This window comes from Cherax quadricarinatus, chromosome 1 (assembly GCF_038502225.1).
Source record: "Cherax quadricarinatus isolate ZL_2023a chromosome 1, ASM3850222v1, whole genome shotgun sequence".
Lineage (NCBI taxonomy): Eukaryota > Metazoa > Arthropoda > Malacostraca > Decapoda > Parastacidae > Cherax > Cherax quadricarinatus.
Window position 1 is genome coordinate 7,629,937 of NC_091292.1, and position 21,167 is coordinate 7,651,103.

The following is a 21,167-nucleotide window of genomic DNA, read 5'->3' on the forward strand; positions in this document are numbered from 1 at the left end:
ATCAGGGTCCATTAAACTGAGTTTTCACTGTACTTGCAGGAGAGGACAGGTCCACTTCCTTGGATCAAAGGCCCCTCACTGACATCAAGGCACATCCCATGAAAAAAGACTCTTGATAAGCTTAATAAATCATGATTTGACAAAGGTCTACCTTTATAATACAAGTTTGCTGTATGCCAAGCATCTTTTTAGCTCTTTTCTTGGCAAGATCTGCTATCCTACACACCTTAAGTCACAAGTATTACCATGTAAAGGAGGGCCCCACTTTACAGCACTTTGCTTTACAGTGTTTTGCTAATACAACAGTTTTCAATTACACTCACTCATCATTTATTCAGGCTACCTATAATAAATATAATCACCAATCACTATAAGCACATGTGTACTGTACATGCTCACTACAGTGGAGCATAACGATGAATATATGTTTATTTAGGTAAGTAACGTTTGTATGTGTATGTGACTAATCTACTTCACAATATTTCTTATGGGAACAAATTCTGTACATGAACATACTCATCATTAACTGTATATGATAAGTGTAAACATGTTATCAGACTTTTATATGCATTTGAAAGTGGAAAAAAGGCTTTGTTTCAGTTTAAAGTGATTTTCACTTTACAGCAGTAGTCCAGAACCTAACCGGCTGGGGTCTGCCTGTATTTAATACTTTTTTATACAGAACAGGAAAACAAAAAAGGAAGTTTTATGGTTTTTAATTTGCTAAAATATGCATAAAATTACCTCATTTACATTGCCATTGATTAATACAGTAGCTATAAGATGCTTTTTTTAAATATTATTTGCCAAAATATACAGTAATAATAATGAAAATGCTTAAAAATGAATCTTGCAAAAACAAAAAATGAATCTTTCATATAAAGATAATACAATAATAGATTTTATACATTCATAATAAATGGTGCTATTTACAATGCCTGCACTTTGAGAGGTTTGGGATATTGGCAGTTTGGAGGGATATGTTGTGTATCTTTATACGTATATGCTTCTAAACTGCTGTATTCTGAGCACCTCTGCAAAAACAGTGATTATGTGTGGGGTGAAAGTGTTGAATGATGATGAAAGTATTTTCTTTTGGGATTTTCTTTCTTTTTTTGGATCACCCTGCCTCAGTGGGAGACGGCCAACTTGTTGGATGATAAAAAAAAAAAAAAAAAAAAAAAAAAAATTAGTCCTTACTAGATTATCATGTAACTTTTTTTAACACATCAGCCATCTCCCACTGAGGCAGAGTGATGCAAAAAAAGAAGAAATATTTTCACCATCACTCACACTAAGCACTCTCTAGCCAGAGGCACACTGATACTATAAATCAGATGCCCCTCCATACTGCAAATATCCCCACCCCTCCATCAGTGTGCAGGTACTGTATTACAGTAAATAATGTATGTGTAGTTAAAATCTTGTTTTCAATAAAAAATTATAATTTTCATTCATAAGCTTATACTATATGGTATATATAGATTTTGACATTTAAATTTTATTGCAATATTTCTTTGGACCAAAATGGTGAAAATGTGAAAATGTGTCTCTGTGATAAAGCAAAGTTTCAGTGTAAGTTTGTTATATCTTTGGTGTTTAACATCTCTCTATCTTGGTGTTGAACACCTCTAAATCTTGGTGCTGAACACCTCTATATCCTAGTGTTGAACATCTCTATATCTTGGTGTTGAACAACTCTATATCCTGGTGTTGAACACCTCTATAACTTGGTGTTTGACAACTTTACATTTGGTGTTGGAAACCTCTATATCTCTGTGTTAGATGATACTACATCCCGGTGTTGGACGGCACTACATCCTGGTGTTGGACGGAACTATATCCTGGTGATGGGCAACACTACATCCTGGTGTTGGACGACACTACATCCTGGTGTTGGATGGAACTACATCCTGGTGTTGGACGGAACTATATCCTGATGGACAACACTACATCCTGGTGCTGGACGGAACTATATCCTGATGGTCAACACCACATCCTGGTGTTGGAAACGACTATATCTATGTGTTGGACAACACTACATTCTGGTGTTAGAAACGACTATATCTATGTGTTGGACGACACTACATCCTGGTGTTGGACGGCACTACATCCTGGTGTTCGAAACCTCTATATCTATAAGTTGGACGACAGTGCATCTTAATGTTGGACGACACTTCTTCCTGGTGTTGGATGACACTACATCCTTGTGTTAGATAACACTACATCTTGGTGTTAGACGCCTCTATATCATCCACATTATTCATGACCGGATTGTCATACCCATCGCTCCTGACAATGGGCTCATCCGCTGAGGAAAGATGACGAAGATGACAACAATATTAAATATATTAATAATTATAAAAACCTAAAAAACTATAAGTAATATTATTACTGCAGTAACCATCACAGTAATGGTCAGGGGTGGTGCCAGAATTTCTGTACTGGTGGAGATTAGGGGTGGCTGTCATGATGGATGAGGGCACTGGGAGACTTCTTTGGAAACAGCTGTATTATTACTATTTTCATCTGGTAATTTTAGAGAGGCTATAGGAATTTTGGGAGGGATGAAGCTACCCCCTTTCCCTTGGTGCCACCAATTCAAATTCAAAGTTTATTCTCTATAAGGATTACAATGCTGAGTTTACAGAATTTGGTTATTGTGTGGTTTACAAGTAGTAAAATAATAATTACAGAGTGTACCACTAGAACACCTAGCATGGCTAGGCATTTCGGGCAGACTTAGTTTAATTCTTAAATTTAAAATATTACAAATTATGAGGTAAGTTGGTATTATGGCTAATAGTATAAATGGTAATAGTATAAACTATAATAATACGAAATAATAATAACAATAAAAGTAGTAATAACATTTTGTTTAAAACATTTGATGTCTTTCACTGAGGTAGGATGACCTGAAAAAGAGGAAACACTTTCACCATCCCTCACCCTTATTACTGTCTTTCCAGAGGTGTATGTACATTACAGCTCAAATGTCTATCCAAACTGCAATATCCCCATTCCTCCAAAGGAGGGGTGATGCTGAATTTCAGAAGCACATTTGAATTGTGATGTAAGCACACTTCAGGCAAAACAGCTACTGAGTGAATAACGGTGAATGTGTTTCCTTTTTTCTGGGGTTACCCTACCTCAGTAGGAGACTGCTGGTGTGTTAAAAATAATAAAAATTATAATAATAATAATAATTGAAAGATAATAATACAATATTCAGATCTGATAGTAATGAGCCAGAGAATTTGATAATTTAACAATGTAGAACTGGATACATGTATTTCTAAGTATACTAGCAATATTATAAGTTCGTGTATTTTGAGGCAGAAAGCAGTAACATAATTCACACATAAAAAATCTCAATTTTTTTTTTTTTTTTTTTTTTGCAATTTTTAGGGAGAAAGGGAACTTACACAGCATTTCCCTTGCCAAAGCTCTTGGTATGTGCTTTTTCAATCAGAAATAAAAAAAAAATGTTCCAGTCCACTTACCATTATCTTGGACTTTAGGTCTCCACTGATTCTTGTAGACAAAGCAGCCTAGAGTGAAGCCAGCAGCGATGACAAGGGCAGCGATTAGACCCGTTATGAACTGAGTCTGTGAGAAGGAAAGAGAAGAAAGGACAGGAAAGAAAAGGGAAGAGTGGGGAAAAAGAATAAGATTTCTTTCAATTTAAACAACTTCAGCAAAGAAATAAAGTGTCTTGCAACTGCCGATGAAACCTGTAAACTTTCAAAGAATTAAGTGGGAAAGAACAAATACAAAGAATTAACAGTAACAATAAATTTGATGAATCAGAAGTAGAAATTACTGAGATATTTAGTAGAATATTTTTACAAATATTTTTAAAAGAAAATATTTTAAATTTAATAAAAGACTACTACAGTATACAGATGATATATAAGAAGAAATATATAATCTTATGAATATGTTAGTGGATGAAAAAATTAAGAAAAACACCTTACAAAAATTATAAGTAAATTATTAAAAGACACATGCAACTGTAGAGGAATCTCAGAAAAGATTCGTCATCCACTGTAACAGTATGGTAAATAAATTTATTCAGGTACAGTTACATACAAGTACAATTATCATACATAGTAACATATAAGTACTTAACGATTATGCGACCAGTGCGTTTGTACGTGTATGTTTGGGGGTCTGAAATGGACTAATCTACTTCACAATACATCAGTATGGCACCTGAACATACTACCACCGGGGGTCCAGTGTATATAAATTACCAAGGATAACCCCCAAAAAAGTGGTGGCTAAAAACATTTCAAGTGTCTTTGCTAAGTGAAATCATAGAGCAACCACCAGCACTATAATGAGGCACATAATTGGAAGGAAGCCTATGACTTTTACTGAAGCCAAACCTGGAGTTTATGTAATACCATATGGAGTATGTGAGAAAATATATATAGGAGAAACAGCTGGGGGACATACACACCCATGTCCACGAACATATATGTAATCTGCCTACCATACAGACAATGTGGAGTAGCCACGACCACTTGACAAGGTGAAATGAAGCAAGACTTATCATTAAGAAAGAAAATTTGTGAAGAGTCTACAGTCATCTGCATTACCAATACAACTGTACAGAACACAGGAAGATTTAATAATTCCAAATTATTAGCCAAATTGATTTTAGGCCATCAGGTCACAGACATCAGATGTCGCTGAAGATTTTGTGCATCCTTTCTATACTACGCCTGACCTGTACGCTACTAGATATATTGGTAATTTATTTTTCTGTATCAGATTTATAAAGTCCCTGGTTGGCAAAACATTTCCACAGTTAAGTGACCTCACACCACATAAGTGTCTTTAAACATCTGTTTCATATTGACACTCATAAGAAAGTATGAGTACATTTTGAAGGAAATCCTATGGCTATTTTTCAATTTATTGGTCATGTGCTAAAGCAACAATTTAGGGGTTGTATGCCAAGTACAATAACAACAGGCACAAAATAAATGTAAATAATCAATGTTATTCACTAAGTGGCTTGAAGCAAAAACTTTGTATAAGTGAATTATGCAAATCATCAAGTATGTGGATTACAGGATTTAACTGTACAGTAAAATGCTTACAAAACTTCAGGAATACTTTTCATTATATTGATGGAAAATGCTAACAATTCATGACATAATTTAGACTTAGAATGGCATATAATGTTCGAATTTGGTGTTCATACTTAAAGACACACAAACAAAATAGAATCACTCCATGAACATGCAACAAAATGGATTCTAGAGTAAAGAAATACAAAGTACAAAGATTGAAGGTATCATAAATTATTTTATTAGAGGACATATAAGTCATTAAAAGGATATGAAAAAAAATAGTGAGGAATTTCTAAAAATAGTACACTATAGAGAATACAAGGCCACAATTACAAATTATAAAGAATGTGATGTAGAAATGACAATATAAAGTACAGTATTGTACCTATTCACAGGCTCTAAAAAGAGTTTAGTAAGTGCCACAGCCATGTGAAATGTAAAATACAGTACTGTATATACAGTGGACCCTCGACCAATGATATTAATCCGTTTCAGAGAGCTTGCTCTTAGCCGAATTTATCGTTAGCCGATTTAATTTTCCCCATAAGAAATAATGGAAATCCAATTAATCCGTTCCAGACAGCCAAAAGTATTAAAAAAAATTTTTTTTTTTACATGAAATATATATTTCCCTACAAAGAAAACAATGAGACATGCACAATTAATATATAAATAAATAATAAAATGACACTTACCTTTATTGAAGAGTACTATTGATCAGTGACAAGACAGTTTTTCTTGAACACTCTGGGATTTTCAGAGTGATACATGAGTAAAGGCTTCACTTTGCAATCCCCACTAGCATTACAACAAAACATGAGAGTTAGCCTGTCTTTCATAGGCTTGTGTCCTGGTGTTTAATGAGATTGTTTGGTGATGCTGCAAGCGGGGTGTGAATTATAAACGTCTTCGGAGGCTTCTTACTTTATTGAAAAGTCGTGGTGGGTGCACAGGCTTGTGTGTTGTGCCCATGGCCCGGGCAGGGCCATCCCACAAGAGAGAGCTAGTAGGCCTTGTGCCTTCCTGCTAGGCCGCTGTGTGAGAGAGTGAGAGCGTGTGGGACCAGCTTCCCACAGACCTGGAGCAGGCCCAGAGGGCAGCACCTTAGTGGCGCAAAATATGAACTAAGCTGGCAGACAGCATAGACTGTCTGTGCAGACAGTACAGGCTGTCTACACTGGGAGTGCCTTTTCCTCCTGAGTAATGTAGGTCCTGTTTGGCATTTTCTTCCAGAACAGGCCTGTTTCGTCACAATTGAACACTTGTTGGGGTTGGAATTCTTCAGCTTCGCCATGTCTTATCACACTATGTATGCCACTACGATTCTTAAATCTCTCAAACCAACCTTTGCTGGCCTTAAATTCACCAATATGAGCACTAGTTACAGGCATTTTTTCCTGTTCACTTGGGTGTTAGTCGACTGGTGTGGGTCGCATCCTGGGGGAGAAGATTAAGGACCCCAGTGAAAATAAGTTAGACAGTCCTCGGTGACGCACAGACTTTCTTGGGTTATTCTGAGTGGCTAACCCTCTGGGGTTTATTGTTTCTCGGATAATTGTTTCTCCTTAAGCCACACCAACAACACTCTCTCCACATCTTCGAGTAGTACAGCTGATGGTGGTGCAGCAGCAGCTGATGGTGGTGCAGCAGCAGCTGACGGTGGTGCAGCAACAGCAGACGGTGGTACAGCAGCAGCTGATGGTGGTGCAGCAACAGCAGCAGCTGACGGTGATATAGCAGCAGCTGACGGTAGTGCAGCAACAGCAGCAGCTGATGGTGGTGCAGCAGCAGCAGACCGTGGTACAGCAGCAGCAGACCGTGGTACAGCAGCAGCTGACTGTGGTACAGCAGCAGCTGATGGTGGTGCAGCAACAGCTGACCATGGTATGATAGTATTTTAATAGTATTTCTCACCCTTTTTACCACAGGGTTGGCACTAGAAGCTTTCTTTGGGCCCATGGTAGCTAATTTAGCAGTTACAAGCACTAAAAACAATGGAATAATACATACAAAATATATCGCATGCATGCGTGAAACCGTCCTCCCTGGCTTGTAAACAATGGCACACTAGCTGAAGGCAGGGCAGCTGAGGCGCTCAGGCTGGACGGAAAGGTGGACACGTTCGGGATGAATGTCCTTACCTGAGTTTTTCACTGTTGGTCGAGCCAATATTTTTACGCAGAAACACATCGTTAGGCGATTTTATCGTTAGACGATGCCAGCGTTGGTTGAGAGTCCACTGTACATGTAAAATACAGTGGTACCTCGAGTTTCGTACAGCTCCCAGTTGAACAATTATGCAAGTGTACTATTGTGTTTTTGCAAGTGTATTTTTGGGGGTCAGAAATGGACTAATCTAATTTACATTATTCCTTATGGGAACAAATTCGTTCGGTAATGGCACTCGAACAGCCTTCTGGAACGAATTATGGCCGAAACTCGGGGTACCACTGTAAACTGTTATAAGATGAGGATACATCAGAAGCAAATTTATACAGCCTCTCCTCACTTAACGACAGAGTTCCGTTCCTGAGACTACGTCGTTAAACAAATTTGTTGCTAAGTAAGGAGCATATTACAATAGTAGTGAGTTTGTGTCAACCATCTTTGATATTGTTTTAATGTCACCTTTGCACCATTTATAACATTTCTGGTATATTTTTAAATGTTTATACAATAGTGTACTGTATATTGATAAAAAACAGAATAGAAGAAATCAGCTCTAATATACAGAGAGCCCGTTGCAAGTCTTAGGCATCAGTAAATGAATATGTCGCTCAGTGAGAAGAGGCTGTATTCATGTAACAAAATAACAGGTAATTGCGTACACAAATAGGCACACTTTTAAAAATTTATAAAGGCTTGCCTTGAAATAGCATGGGCTATAAGGAAAGACTAGAGGAGCTGAATGTCACATCAATGGAGGAGAGATTAATAAGATATATGGTCACAATACAGAAGATACTGTCATTAAAGTACAGCCAGAGTACATGTGATAGATACATTCTTTAAATGTTAGGGACCAGAATAAGGAGGTTAATACACAAATGAACCATACTGACAGTAGGAAGATCTTTATCAGTGTGACAGCAGTGGAAAAGTTGGAATGCAATACAGCACAAAGCACTGGAGGCAAAATCCATACATGTATGCAGTTGTAAATGTAAATTCTAAATGAGAGAACTGAATGAGTTAGAGAAATACTACTACTACACTCAAATAACAGTTATGAGGCAAGACTCATATAAATTTATATGCCCACATATACAGACTACTCTACCTCTATGAATTCACCTACAGTATAATTATATAGTACTATAAGCATACCTCACATTTTATAGTATACTACAATACATCACTCTCCTTTAATACATTAGAAATCATTCTTGCTTATAACCCCTAACATGTGCAATTAAGACATAAACATGAAGATAGTACATGTAGAAAGAAACTAGGTATGCAAAAGTAGTAAGGTAACATATGTACATATTACTAGAAATGTAAAAGTACAGTATTCTGTTAGGAGAACATATAAATACATGTATACTGTATGTAAGATAACACACAGACTGCTTTTAAGAGCAGTGGAACCAACTATCCTCCCAAAAATTTGGCTTTTACACAACTTACTCGATAGACTTCACTCCAGAGGTCAGTAGGAGGAAGGGGGCGGACACGTACGGAGACGGGGTGGCCGAACATGCTTCCGTTTTGTTTTCTCATGCACAGGTGAGTCCCCTCGTGGTGCACCTTGATAGACTGTAAGGCACTGATGTTGTCAGTCAATAGTAAGAATAATGATAACTAGAGCAATATTAATAATAATAATAATAATAATAATAATAATAATAATAATAATAATAATAATAATAATTTTTTTTTTTATCACACTGGCCGATTCCCACCAAGGCAGGGTGGCCCGAAAAAGAAAAACTTTCACCATCATTCACTCCATCACTGTCTTGCCAGAAGGGTGCTTTACACTACAGTTTTTAAACTGCAATATTAACACCCCTCCTTCAGAGTGCAGGCACTGTACTTCCCATCTCCAGGACTCAAGTCCGGCCTGCCGGTTTCCCTGAATCCCTTCATAAATGTTACTTTGCTCACACTCCAACAGCACGTCAAGTATTAAAAACCATTTGTCTCCATTCACTCCTATCAAACACGCTCACGCATGCCTGCTGGAAGTCCAAGCCCCTCGCACACAAAACCTCCTTTACCCCCTCCCTCCAACCTTTCCTAGGCCGACCCCTACCCCGCCTTCCTTCCACTACAGACTGATACACTCTTGAAGTCATTCTGTTTCGCTCCATTCTCTCTACATGTCCGAACCACCTCAACAACCCTTCCTCAGCCCTGTGGACAACAGTTTTGGTAATCCCGCACCTCCTCCTAACTTCCAAACTACGAATTCTCTGCATTATATTCACACCACACATTGCCCTCAGACATGACATCTCCACTGCCTCCAGCCTTCTCCTCGCTGCAACATTCATCACCCATGCTTCACACCCATATAAGAGCGTTGGTAAAACTATACTCTCATACATTCCCCTCTTTGCCTCCAAGGACAAAGTTCTTTGTCTCCACAGACTCCTAAGTGCACCACTCACTCTTTTTCCCTCATCAATTCTATGATTCACCTCATCTTTCATAGACCCATCTGCTGACACGTCCACTCCCAAATATCTGAATACGTTCACCTCCTCCATACTCTCTCCCTCCAATCTGATATTCAATCTTTCATCACCTAATCTTTTTGTTATCCTCATAACCTTACTCTTTCCTGTATTCACCTTTAATTTTCTTCTTTTGCACACCCTACCAAATTCATCCACCAATCTCTGCAACTTCTCTTCAGAATCTCCCAAGAGCACAGTGTCATCAGCAAAGAGCAGCTGTGACAACTCCCACTTTGTGTGTGATTCTTTATCTTTTAACTCCACGCCTCTTGCCAAGACCCTCGCATTTACTTCTCTTACAACCCCATCTATAAATATATTAAACAACCACGGTGACATCACACATCCTTGTCTAAGGCCTACTTTTACTGGGAAAAAATTTCCCTCTTTCCTACATACTCTAACTTGAGCCTCACTATCCTCGTAAAAACTCTTCACTGCTTTCAGTAACCTACCTCCTACACCATACACTTGCAACATCTGCCACATTGCCCCCCTATCCACCCTGTCATACGCCTTTTCCAAATCCATAAATGCCACAAAGACCTCTTTAGCCTTATCTAAATACTGTTCACTTATATGTTTCACTGTAAACACCTGGTCCACACACCCCCTACCTTTCCTAAAGCCTCCTTGTTCATCTGCTATCCTATTTTCCGTCTTACTCTTAATTCTTTCAATTATAACTCTACCATACACTTTACCAGGTATACTCAACAGACTTATCCCCCTATAATTTTTGCACTCTCTTTTATCCCCTTTGCCTTTATACAAAGGAACTATGCATGCTCTCTGCCAATCCCTAGGTACCTTACCCTCTTCCATACATTTATTAAATAATTGCACCAACCACTCCAAAACTATATCCCCACCTGCTTTTAACATTTCTATCTTTATCCCATCAATCCCAGCTGCCTTACCCCCTTTCATTTTACCTACTGCCTCACGAACTTCCCCCACACTCACAACTGGCTCTTCCTCACTCCTACAAGATGTTATTCCTCCTTGCCCTATACACGAAATCACAGCTTCCCTATCTTCATCAACATTTAACAATTCCTCAAAATATTCCCTCCATCTTCCCAATACCTCTAACTCTCCATTTAATAACTCTCCTCTCCTATTTTTAACTGACAAATCCATTTGTTCTCTAGGCTTTCTTAACTTGTTAATCTCACTCCAAAACTTTTTCTTATTTTCAACAAAATTTGTTGATAACATCTCACCCACTCTCTCATTTGCTCTCTTTTTACATTGCTTCACCACTCTCTTAACCTCTCTCTTTTTCTCCATATACTCTTCCCTCCTTGCATCACTTCTACTTTGTAAAAACTTCTCATATGCTAACTTTTTCTCCCTTACTACTCTCTTTACATCATCATTCCACCAATCGCTCCTCTTCCCTCCTGCACCCACTTTCCTGTAACCACAAACTTCTGATGAACACTCTAACACTACATTTTTAAACCTACCCCATACCTCTTCGACCCCATTGCCTATGCTCTCATTAGCCCATCTATCCTCCAATAGCTGTTTATATCTTACCCTAACTGCCTCCTCTTTTAGTTTATAAACCTTCACCTCTCTCTTCCCTGATGCTTCTATTCTCCTTGTATCCCATCTACCTTTTACTCTCAGTGTAGCTACAACTAGAAAGTGATCTGATATATCTGTGGCCCCTCTATAAACATGTACATCCTGAAGTCTACTCAACAGTCTTTTATCTACCAATACATAATCCAACAAACTACTGTCATTTCGCCCTACATCATATCTTGTATACTTATTTATCCTCTTTTTCTTAAAATATGTATTACCTATAACTAAACCCCTTTCTATACAAAGTTCAATCAAAGGGCTTCCATTATCATTTACACCTGGCACCCCAAACTTACCTACCACACCCTCTCTAAAAGTTTCTCCTACTTTAGCATTCAGGTCCCCTACCACAATTACTCTCTCACTTGGTTCAAAGGCTCGTATACATTCACTTAACATCTCCCAAAATCTCTCTCTCTCCTCTGCATTCCTCTCTTCTCCAGGTGCATACACGCTTATTATGACCCACTTCTCACATCCAACCTTTACTTTAATCCACATAATTCTTGAATTTACACATTCATATTCTCTTTTCTCCTTCCATAACTGATCATTTAACATTACTGCTACCCCTTCCTTTGCTCTAACTCTCTCAGATACTCCAGATTTAATCCCATTTATTTCCCCCCACTGAAACTCTCCTACCCCCTTCAGCTTTGTTTCGCTTAGGGCCAGGACATCCAACTTCTTTTCATTCATAACATCAGCAATCATCTGTTTCTTGTCATCTGCACTACATCCACGCACATTTAAGCATCCCAGTTTTATAAAGTTTTTCTTCTTCTCTTTTTTAGTAAACGTCTACAGGAGAAGGGGTTACTAGCCCATTGCTCCCGGCATTTTAGTCGCCTCATACGACACGCATGGCTTACGGAGGAAAGATTCTTTTCCACTTCCCCATGGACACTAGAAGAAATAAAGAAGAACAAGAGCTATTTAGAAAAAGGAGAAAAACCTAGATGTATGTATATATATATGCATGTGCGTGTCTGTGAAGTGTGACCAAAGTGTAAGTAGGAGTAGCAAGATATCCCTGTTATCTAGCATGTTTATGAGACAGAAAAAGAAACCAGCAATCCTACCATCATGCAAAACAGTTACAGGTTTTTGTTTCACAGTCATCTGGCAGGATGGTAGTACTTCCCTGGGTGGTTGCTGTCTACCAACCTACTACCTATAATAATAATAATAATAATAATAATAATAATAATAATAATACAGGTCCCTCACTTACAACGCTAGTGAGTTCCTGCAATTTTTTTTAACCTGAAAATTTGGAACCTGTAGTTTAGTTCCTCATTTATATCCATGTTAAAATTTAAGATGTATTCCCAAGCCAAAATATACAATATCTAATTTCATATTTTTAACTAAAAAAATTTCCCCAACTTTTAACATTCCTTTTCAACTGAAAATAATATCAAGCAATGTTTTAATAATGTGTACATGTTAATTAACAAAACAGAGGTTCAAGACAGTATGCAGTACAGTATTTACAGTGAATACCGTTAATGTCTTGCTCACTAGAAGTTATATTTTCACAGCAATAAGAAGTTTCACCATTTGTAAAGGTGAGTATGTTTGTAATTATGTACTTGGTTCCAAAATGCTAATATTGTATGTTTGGATCATCATTTATTGGGGACCTTCTGTGAATCATAATCATAATCATAATAATAATAGTAATAATAATCATAATAATAATAGTAATAATAATAATAATAATAATAATAATAATAATAATAAAATGCTGTAATTACAATTACTCCTATAACTATAGCTGCTGCTACTAATAAAAATTATCAATAATTTTATTAAAATTCTCAAAAAAATAATTTTGATGTAAGGAAATGGATTTGATTTTCAACAAGAGCTTGCATCTATTACAAAGAAAGGTACCAGCTATTTGAAAAGCCACTAATTATTCAGTCCACTGGTTACTATGTAACAGCCAGTTAGTTATCAAAGTTACCATTAAAGAGCTACAAACCTGAAAAATCTACACATCAATTACTGTGTGTTTGCAGTAGCAAGTTTAAAATGCAGTGAAATCTCATATTAATGGACTAACATGGAGGATAGAGGTCTCCTGTAATGCTTAAATCCAAATGATGAGGTTGTTTTCCGTGCCTGTAACTAGAGGGGAATATTATGGAAATAAAGGACAAAGGATTTTTGTCTGTTAAATCTGAAATCCTTATGTGCTAAAGTTAAAATATTTAGATATGGAACTGACTTAAAGAACACAGCCTCAATATATATGTACAGTACAGTAAAACACCTGTTTCTGCAGATTCGGTTTCAATCATGCACAATTTACCGTGGTCTAAAAATAACCCTTAATTTTGCTTAACCCGTAAACGGTCCAAACGTATATATACGTTTTTTCAACATTTGAAAGTATGTAAAAAAAGTAGATCTTTTTTCTTTTTTTACATTTGAAAACATGTAAAAAAAACTTTGATCTACATTTTTTTTTGTTATATTTAAAAATACGAAAAAAAAAATGTAATCTACTTTTGGAGCACTACGCATATGAGCGTAGATCTGCTTGGACCGTTTTTTTTTTATTATTATCACACCGGCCGATTCCCACCAAGGCAGGGTGGCCCGAAAAAGAAAAACTTTCACCATCATTCACTCCATCACTGTCTTGCCAGAAGGGTGCTTTACACTACAGTTTTTAAACTGCAACATTAACACCCCTCCTTCAGAGTGCAGGCACTGTACTTCCCATCTCCAGGACTCAAGTCCGGCCTGCCGGTTTCCCTGAATCCCTTCATAAATGTTACTTTGCTCACACTCCAACAGCACGTCAAGTATTAAAAACCATTTGTCTCCATTCACTCCTATCAAACACGCTCACGCATGCCTGCTGGAAGTCCAAGCCCCTCGCACACAAAACCTCCTTTACCCCCTCCCTCCAACCCTTCCTAGGCCGACCCCTACCCCGCCTTCCTTCCACTACAGACTGATACACTCTTGAAGTCATTCTGTTTCGCTCCATTCTCTCTACATGTCCGAACCACCTCAACAACCCTTCCTCAGCCCTCTGGACAACAGTTTTGGTAATCCCGCACCTCCTCCTAACTTCCAAACTACGAATTCTCTGCATTATATTCACACCACACATTGCCCTCAGACATGACATCTCCACTGCCTCCAGCCTTCTCCTCGCTGCAACATTCATCACCCACGCTTCACACCCATATAAGAGCGTTGGTAAAACTATACTCTCATACATTCCCCTCTTTGCCTCCAAGGACAAAGTTCTTTGTCTCCACAGACTCCTAAGTGCACCACTCACTCTTTTTCCCTCATCAATTCTATGATTCACCTCATCTTTCATAGACCCATCCGCTGACACGTCCACTCCCAAATATCTGAATACGTTCACCTCCTCCATACTCTCTCCCTCCAATCTGATATTCAATCTTTCATCACCTAATCTTTTTGTTATCCTCATAACCTTACTCTTTCCTGTATTCACCTTTAATTTTCTTCTTTTGCACACCCTACCAAATTCATCCACCAATCTCTGCAACTTCTCTTCAGAATCTCCCAAGAGCACAGTGTCATCAGCAAAGAGCAGCTGTGACAACTCCCACTTTGTGTGTGATTCTTTATCTTTTAACTCCACGCCTCTTGCCAAGACCCTCGCATTTACTTCTCTTACAACCCCATCTATAAATATATTAAACAACCACGGTGACATCACACATCCTTGTCTAAGGCCTACTTTTACTGGGAAAAAATTTCCCTCTTTCCTACATACTCTAACTTGAGCCTCACTATCCTCGTAAAAACTCTTCACTGCTTTCAGTAACCTACCTCCTACACCATACACTTGCAACATCTGCCACATTGCCCCCCTATCCACCCTGTCATACGCCTTTTCCAAATCCATAAATGCCACAAAGACCTCTTTAGCCTTATCTAAATACTGTTCACTTATATGTTTCACTGTAAACACCTGGTCCACACACCCCCTACCTTTCCTAAAGCCTCCTTGTTCATCTGCTATCCTATTCTCCGTCTTACTCTTAATTCTTTCAATTATAACTCTACCATACACTTTACCAGGTACACTCAACAGACTTATCCCCCTATAATTTTTGCACTCTCTTTTATCCCCTTTGCCTTTATACAAAGGAACTATGCATGCTCTCTGCCAATCCCTAGGTACCTTACCCTCTTCCATACATTTATTAAATAATTGCACCAACCACTCCAAAACTACATCCCCACCTGCTTTTAACATTTCTATCTTTATCCCATCAATCCCGGCTGCCTTACCCCCTTTCATTTTACCTACTGCCTCACGAACTTCCCCCACACTCACAACTGGCTCTTCCTCACTCCTACAAGATGTTATTCCTCCTTGCCCTATACACGAAATCACAGCTTCCCTATCTTCATCAACATTTAACAATTCCTCAAAATATTCCTTCCATCTTCCCAATACCTCTAACTCTCCATTTAATAACTCTCCTCTCCTATTTTTAACAGACAAATCCATTTGTTCTCTAGGCTTTCTTAACTTGTTAATCTCACTCCAAAACTTTTTCTTATTTTCAACAAAATTTGTTGATAACATCTCACCCACTCTCTCATTTGCTCTCTTTTTACATTGCTTCACCACTCTCTTAACTTCTCTCTTTTTCTCCATATACTCTTCCCTCCTTGCATCACTTCTACTTTGTAAAAATTTCTCATATGCTAACTTTTTCTCCCTTACTACTCTCTTTACATCATCATTCCACCAATCGCTCCTCTTCCCTCCTGCACCCACTTTCCTGTAACCACAAACTTCTGCTGAACACTCTAACACTACATTTTTAAACCTACCCCATACCTCTTCGACCCCATTGCCTATGCTCTCATTAGCCCATCTATCCTCCAATAGCTGTTTATATCTTACCCTAACTGCCTCCTCTTTTAGTTTATAAACCTTTACCTCTCTCTTCCCTGATGCTTCTATTCTCCTTGTATCCCATCTACCTTTTACTCTCAGTGTAGCTACAACTAGAAAGTGATCTGATATATCTGTGGCCCCTCTATAAACATGTACATCCTGAAGTCTACTCAACAGTCTTTTATCTACCAATACATAATCCAACAAACTACTGTCATTTCGCCCTACATCATATCGTGTATACTTATTTATCCTCTTTTTCTTAAAATATGTATTACCTATAACTAAACCCCTTTCTATACAAAGTTCAATCAAAGGGCTCCCATTATCATTTACACCTGGCACCCCAAACTTACCTACCACACCCTCTCTAAAAGTTTCTCCTACTTTAGCATTCAAGTCCCCTACCACAATTACTCTCTCACTTGGTTCAAAGGCTCCTATACATTCACTTAACATCTCCCAAAATCTCTCTCTCTCCTCTGCATTCCTCTCTTCTCCAGGTGCATACACGCTTATTATGACCCACTTCTCGCATCCAACCTTTACTTTAATCCACATAATTCTTGAATTTACACATTAATAATTTACACATTAATAATGATGCCAAGGCACAATAGTAGTGATGATGGTGGTGCTTTAGAGCCTAAGAGAAGCTGCAATGTGCTTCCCATCAGTGAAAAAGTGCTAATTCCCCACTAATTGTGCATAATTTATCAACTGAACTTTATCATAGGTAAGTTTGAAAATGAAAAATTGCTTATATAGGGTTTGCTACTATAGCAATTATGGGTATCAATGGTAGGTCTTGGAATGTATCAGCTGTGGATACAGGGGGACTACCGTATATGTATATCAACAGGATAAATGCATACTAGACTGAAAGTAAATTTATATGACCAATTTTGAAATACTGACTCAAAAACTAAAAAATTTTTAAAGCTCAACCTCACTGTCTTTCCAGTAGGTAAGTGTCTTAACCCTTTCAGTATCAAGACCCCTGATCCTTAACTCACTCTCAGTTTTGAAAAATTTAAAAAAAATAATCTCATAAAAAAAAAGATTTTTTTTCTTATGAAATGATAATCTTTTTCCGATGGTAATGACCCCAAAAGTACAAAATTTGATGGAAAACTTATGAAATTATGCTCTCGTGACGTTAGTGCTCTCGGTGATACTTACGTATCGGTGATTTCCTCCACTTTGAGCCCTATTTTCAGCCAATTCCATTGTTCCAGTCAACTAAAATCATACCTATTTCATTAGAACTCCATTTGTTCTACCGATTGAGTACAAGATACTGCCCATTTACTGATTTCGGTTACCCAATAGTGGTCAGAAATTGGCATTTTGGCCAATTTCACACAAATTTCAAAAGATGCCAATTTCAAAATAGGGTCCAGAATAAACAAGGCAGACATTCCTGGTACTAAAATAACATTTTCTCTGTTCATTAGTCACGGTTCCAGGCCCCTCTTATATTACTCTTGCTTTCTATTTTGAATTTTTATTCTCACAAAAAATAGAAGATTTACTGTTATGCAGACTACTGCATTATTATAATAATTGTATAAATAATGTCAACCCATTCGTGAATGCATATTACACTAGCCAGTTGGACACGTATTGGACAGTGATGTCATTTATTTACTCTAGAACATCGGCAACAATCGAACATTTCCGCTACTTTGAGGTCAATTTCAAGGTGCTTTTCATCGTGAAACCAATCAAAACCATCTTCGTTTCTGTAATGTATTTTCCAGTCTATCAAATGAGACAAAGAAAATGAGAATACAACCATAAATTATATTTTTTTATTATCACACTGGCCGATTCCCACCAAGGCAGGGTGGCCCGAAAAAGAAAAACTTTCACCATCATTCGCTCCATCACTGTCTTGCCAGAAGGGTGCTTTACACTACAGTTTTTAAACTGCAACATTAACACCCCTCCTTCAGAGTGCAAGCACTGTACTTCCCATCTCCAGGACTTAAGTCCGGCCTGCCGGTTTCCCTGAACCCCTTCATAAATGTTACTTTGCTCACACTCCAACAGCACGTCAAGTATTAAAAACCATTTGTCTCCATTCACTCCTATCAAACACGCTCACGCATGCCTGCTGGAAGTCCAAGCCCCTCGCACACAAAACCTCCTTTACCCCCTCCCTCCAACCTTTCCTAGGCCGACCCCTACCCCGCCTTCCTTCCACTACAGACTGATACACTCTTGAAGTCATTCTGTGTGTATCAGTCTGTAGTGGAAGGAAGGCGGGGTAGGGGTCGGCCTAGGAAAGGTTGGAGGGAGGGGGTATAGGAGGTTTTGTGTGCGAGAGGCTTGGACTTCCAGCATAATACACAGGAAATTCGTGGTTTTAAACCAAAAACATGGTGAGAGTTTTTTTATTTATTATGCACTGTATTCTGCAGGATTTTTTTTATACTGCACACACTGACCACGCAGACCCATTCTTTCATATGTAGGCCTACCAGATTTGAAGGCACAAGAATTTTGGTGTAGTACTACGGGACTGACACTGGCTCTCAAGCTGCGGTACTAAGGGACCGACACTGAAAGGGTTAATATTAAATTAAGTTAATGCCACAAATAATGCACAACAGTGCCAAGGAAAGGTACTTAAACGAGCTAAAACAGGCTAGCTGTATGTAACTGGCATACAACACTGATAAGATGAAGAATTAGACACATATGCAACATCTGGGTATCTTTATTTGTAGACTTTTTGCCAACCAGTGGCTTTATCAGTATAAGGACATAATGTGAAGCCTTATATACGAAAGATGAGGTAATCAGTTTCTCAGCCTAGGAGTTAGTGAAAAGCACCATAGTCTTGAAGGAAGTGAAGCACAGTACATATAGTATAAGCCTGATGCTTATGTACTGGCGAGAGATGAAGGATGTGTAGCAGATGAAATCATTGTCACTGGTAGGCTGGATTCCCCAGTGGAAGTAGTTTATACCCAAGGAATGGGCAAGCAGTAAACAAGAAGGTTGTGTAGATATCCCCTGTATAGTTAGCCCTCCACTCTCGCAAGTTCCACTTATGCAAGCTTCAAACATTCGTGAATGCCCAGCTGCATTATTTATTGAACCATGACATGTATATACGATATTTTACGATGTTTTCATGTGTTTTATGGTTGTTCGTGGTTCAATAGGTTAATGAAGCAGTACTGTTAGGCTAAGTAAATGCTATTATTATATTTCCCTACACCATATTTGCGCAACAAACATTCGCGAATTTTCGAGATTTGTGTGGTTCTTGATCCCCTAACCCTCCCGAATGTGGAGGGCCTCCTGTACCAAGAATCCATGATGTTGCAATGTTTGACAAGTTGTACATAAATGGTGTAATATAAGCCTTCACATTATGTCCTTATAGTGTACTGATAAAGCCACTGGTTGGCAAAACGTCTACAAATAAAGATACCCAGATGTTGCACGTGTCTAATTCTTCATCATGTTGGTATTGTATACCATTTACGAGCAACTTATCAAACACTGATGACTGAAAAAAACGGACACTAAGTATCAGTACCTTAAATATAATGCTGCCATTGGGGAAGACGGCAAGTTCTTCATTGGTGTAGAAGACAGGCAGAGCATTTTTCACCCCATGCAGCAAGAAATAGGCCATGTCACCACCTCCTGGGCAGTCCAGCTGGTACTGTAAAGGCAAGAGAGGTTGTAAGTAGCTCTAACGTGGTGACAGCCAGGGTAAGATTTTTTTAGTAAATCTATTCATGGGGTTTGCTCAAAACTGCATTAAATGGTGTGAAGAGGTTTGGATGAAATATGTATACAGTAATACTCTGAATATGACTTCCACTACTGTTACCATTATTGCTGCTACTACTACTACTGACATACTGACAAAACCTTCATTATGTTTGGGAACAGAACAGGCATTGCCCAGCAGAACATAATGATTGACAACACTCTAATTGCTAAACGTAATGAGGGCAAATTCCTGGCCTTCCACCTTGACACCAACCTGAAATTCAGCACCCATATCCTGGAGTTTACCTGGAGAGAGTTCCAGGGGTCAATGCCCCCGTGGCCCAGTCTGTGACCAGGCCTCCTGGTGGATCAGAGCCTGATCAACTAGGCTGTTACTGCTGGCTGCACGCAATCCAACGTACGAGCCACAGCCCGGCTGGTCAGGTACCGACTTTAGGTGCTTGCTTGAAGACAGCCAGGGGTCTACTGGTAATCCCCCTTTTTTTCCATGTGTATATAATCATGTATCTCTCCCGCCTGGGTTCCAGGGAGTACAGGTTCAGGAACTTCAAGCGCTCCAAGTAATTGAGGTGTTTTATCTCCGTTATGCGCGCCGTGAAGGTTCTCTGTACATTTTCTAGGTCAGCAATTTCATCTGCCTCGAAAGGTGCTGTTAGTGTGCAGCAATATAACTAATAACAAAAAACATATCCAAAACAGTTGGGATCCTCTCCAAGATACATTACTACATACCACAATCAACCCTACTCACACTATACTATTCACTCATCTATCCCTACCTCACCTATGCTATTTATGCCTGGGGATCAACAGCAGCAATTCGCCTAAAGCCGATAATAACCCAACAGAAAGCCGCAGTAAAAATGATCACACAATCTAATGCTAGACTAGAGAGAGATATATCAAAAGAGATATATCATAATCTACACTTGGAAAATTCTGGAAGGAATGGTCCCGAATCTGCACACAGGAATCACTCCCTACGAAAGTAAAAGACTGGGCAGGTGATGCAAAATACCCCCAATTAAAAGTAGGGGCGCCATTGGTACACTAAGAGAAAACACCCTAAGTGTCCGGGGCCCAAGACTGTTCAACAGCCTCCCATCAAGCATTAGGGGAATTAAT

General features: G+C 38.6%; 1 protein-coding gene across 1 annotated transcript in view; it reads right to left on the reverse strand.

Annotated features, from left to right (window-relative positions):
* Window positions 1–700: 700 nt before the first annotated feature.
* The window catches only part of LOC128686758 (uncharacterized), a 34,331-nt gene continuing 13,864 nt past the window's right edge, over window positions 701–21,167 (reverse strand). Inside the window, exons 3-6 of the mRNA XM_070091740.1 lie at window positions 19,840–19,968; window positions 8,715–8,843; window positions 3,504–3,609; window positions 701–2,311 (exon numbers count right to left, since the gene is read on the reverse strand). Coding sequence (XP_069947841.1) covers window positions 2,223–2,311; window positions 3,504–3,609; window positions 8,715–8,843; window positions 19,840–19,968 — 453 coding nt within the window. The 3' untranslated portion in view covers window positions 701–2,222. The remainder of the gene's footprint in view (window positions 2,312–3,503; window positions 3,610–8,714; window positions 8,844–19,839; window positions 19,969–21,167) is intronic.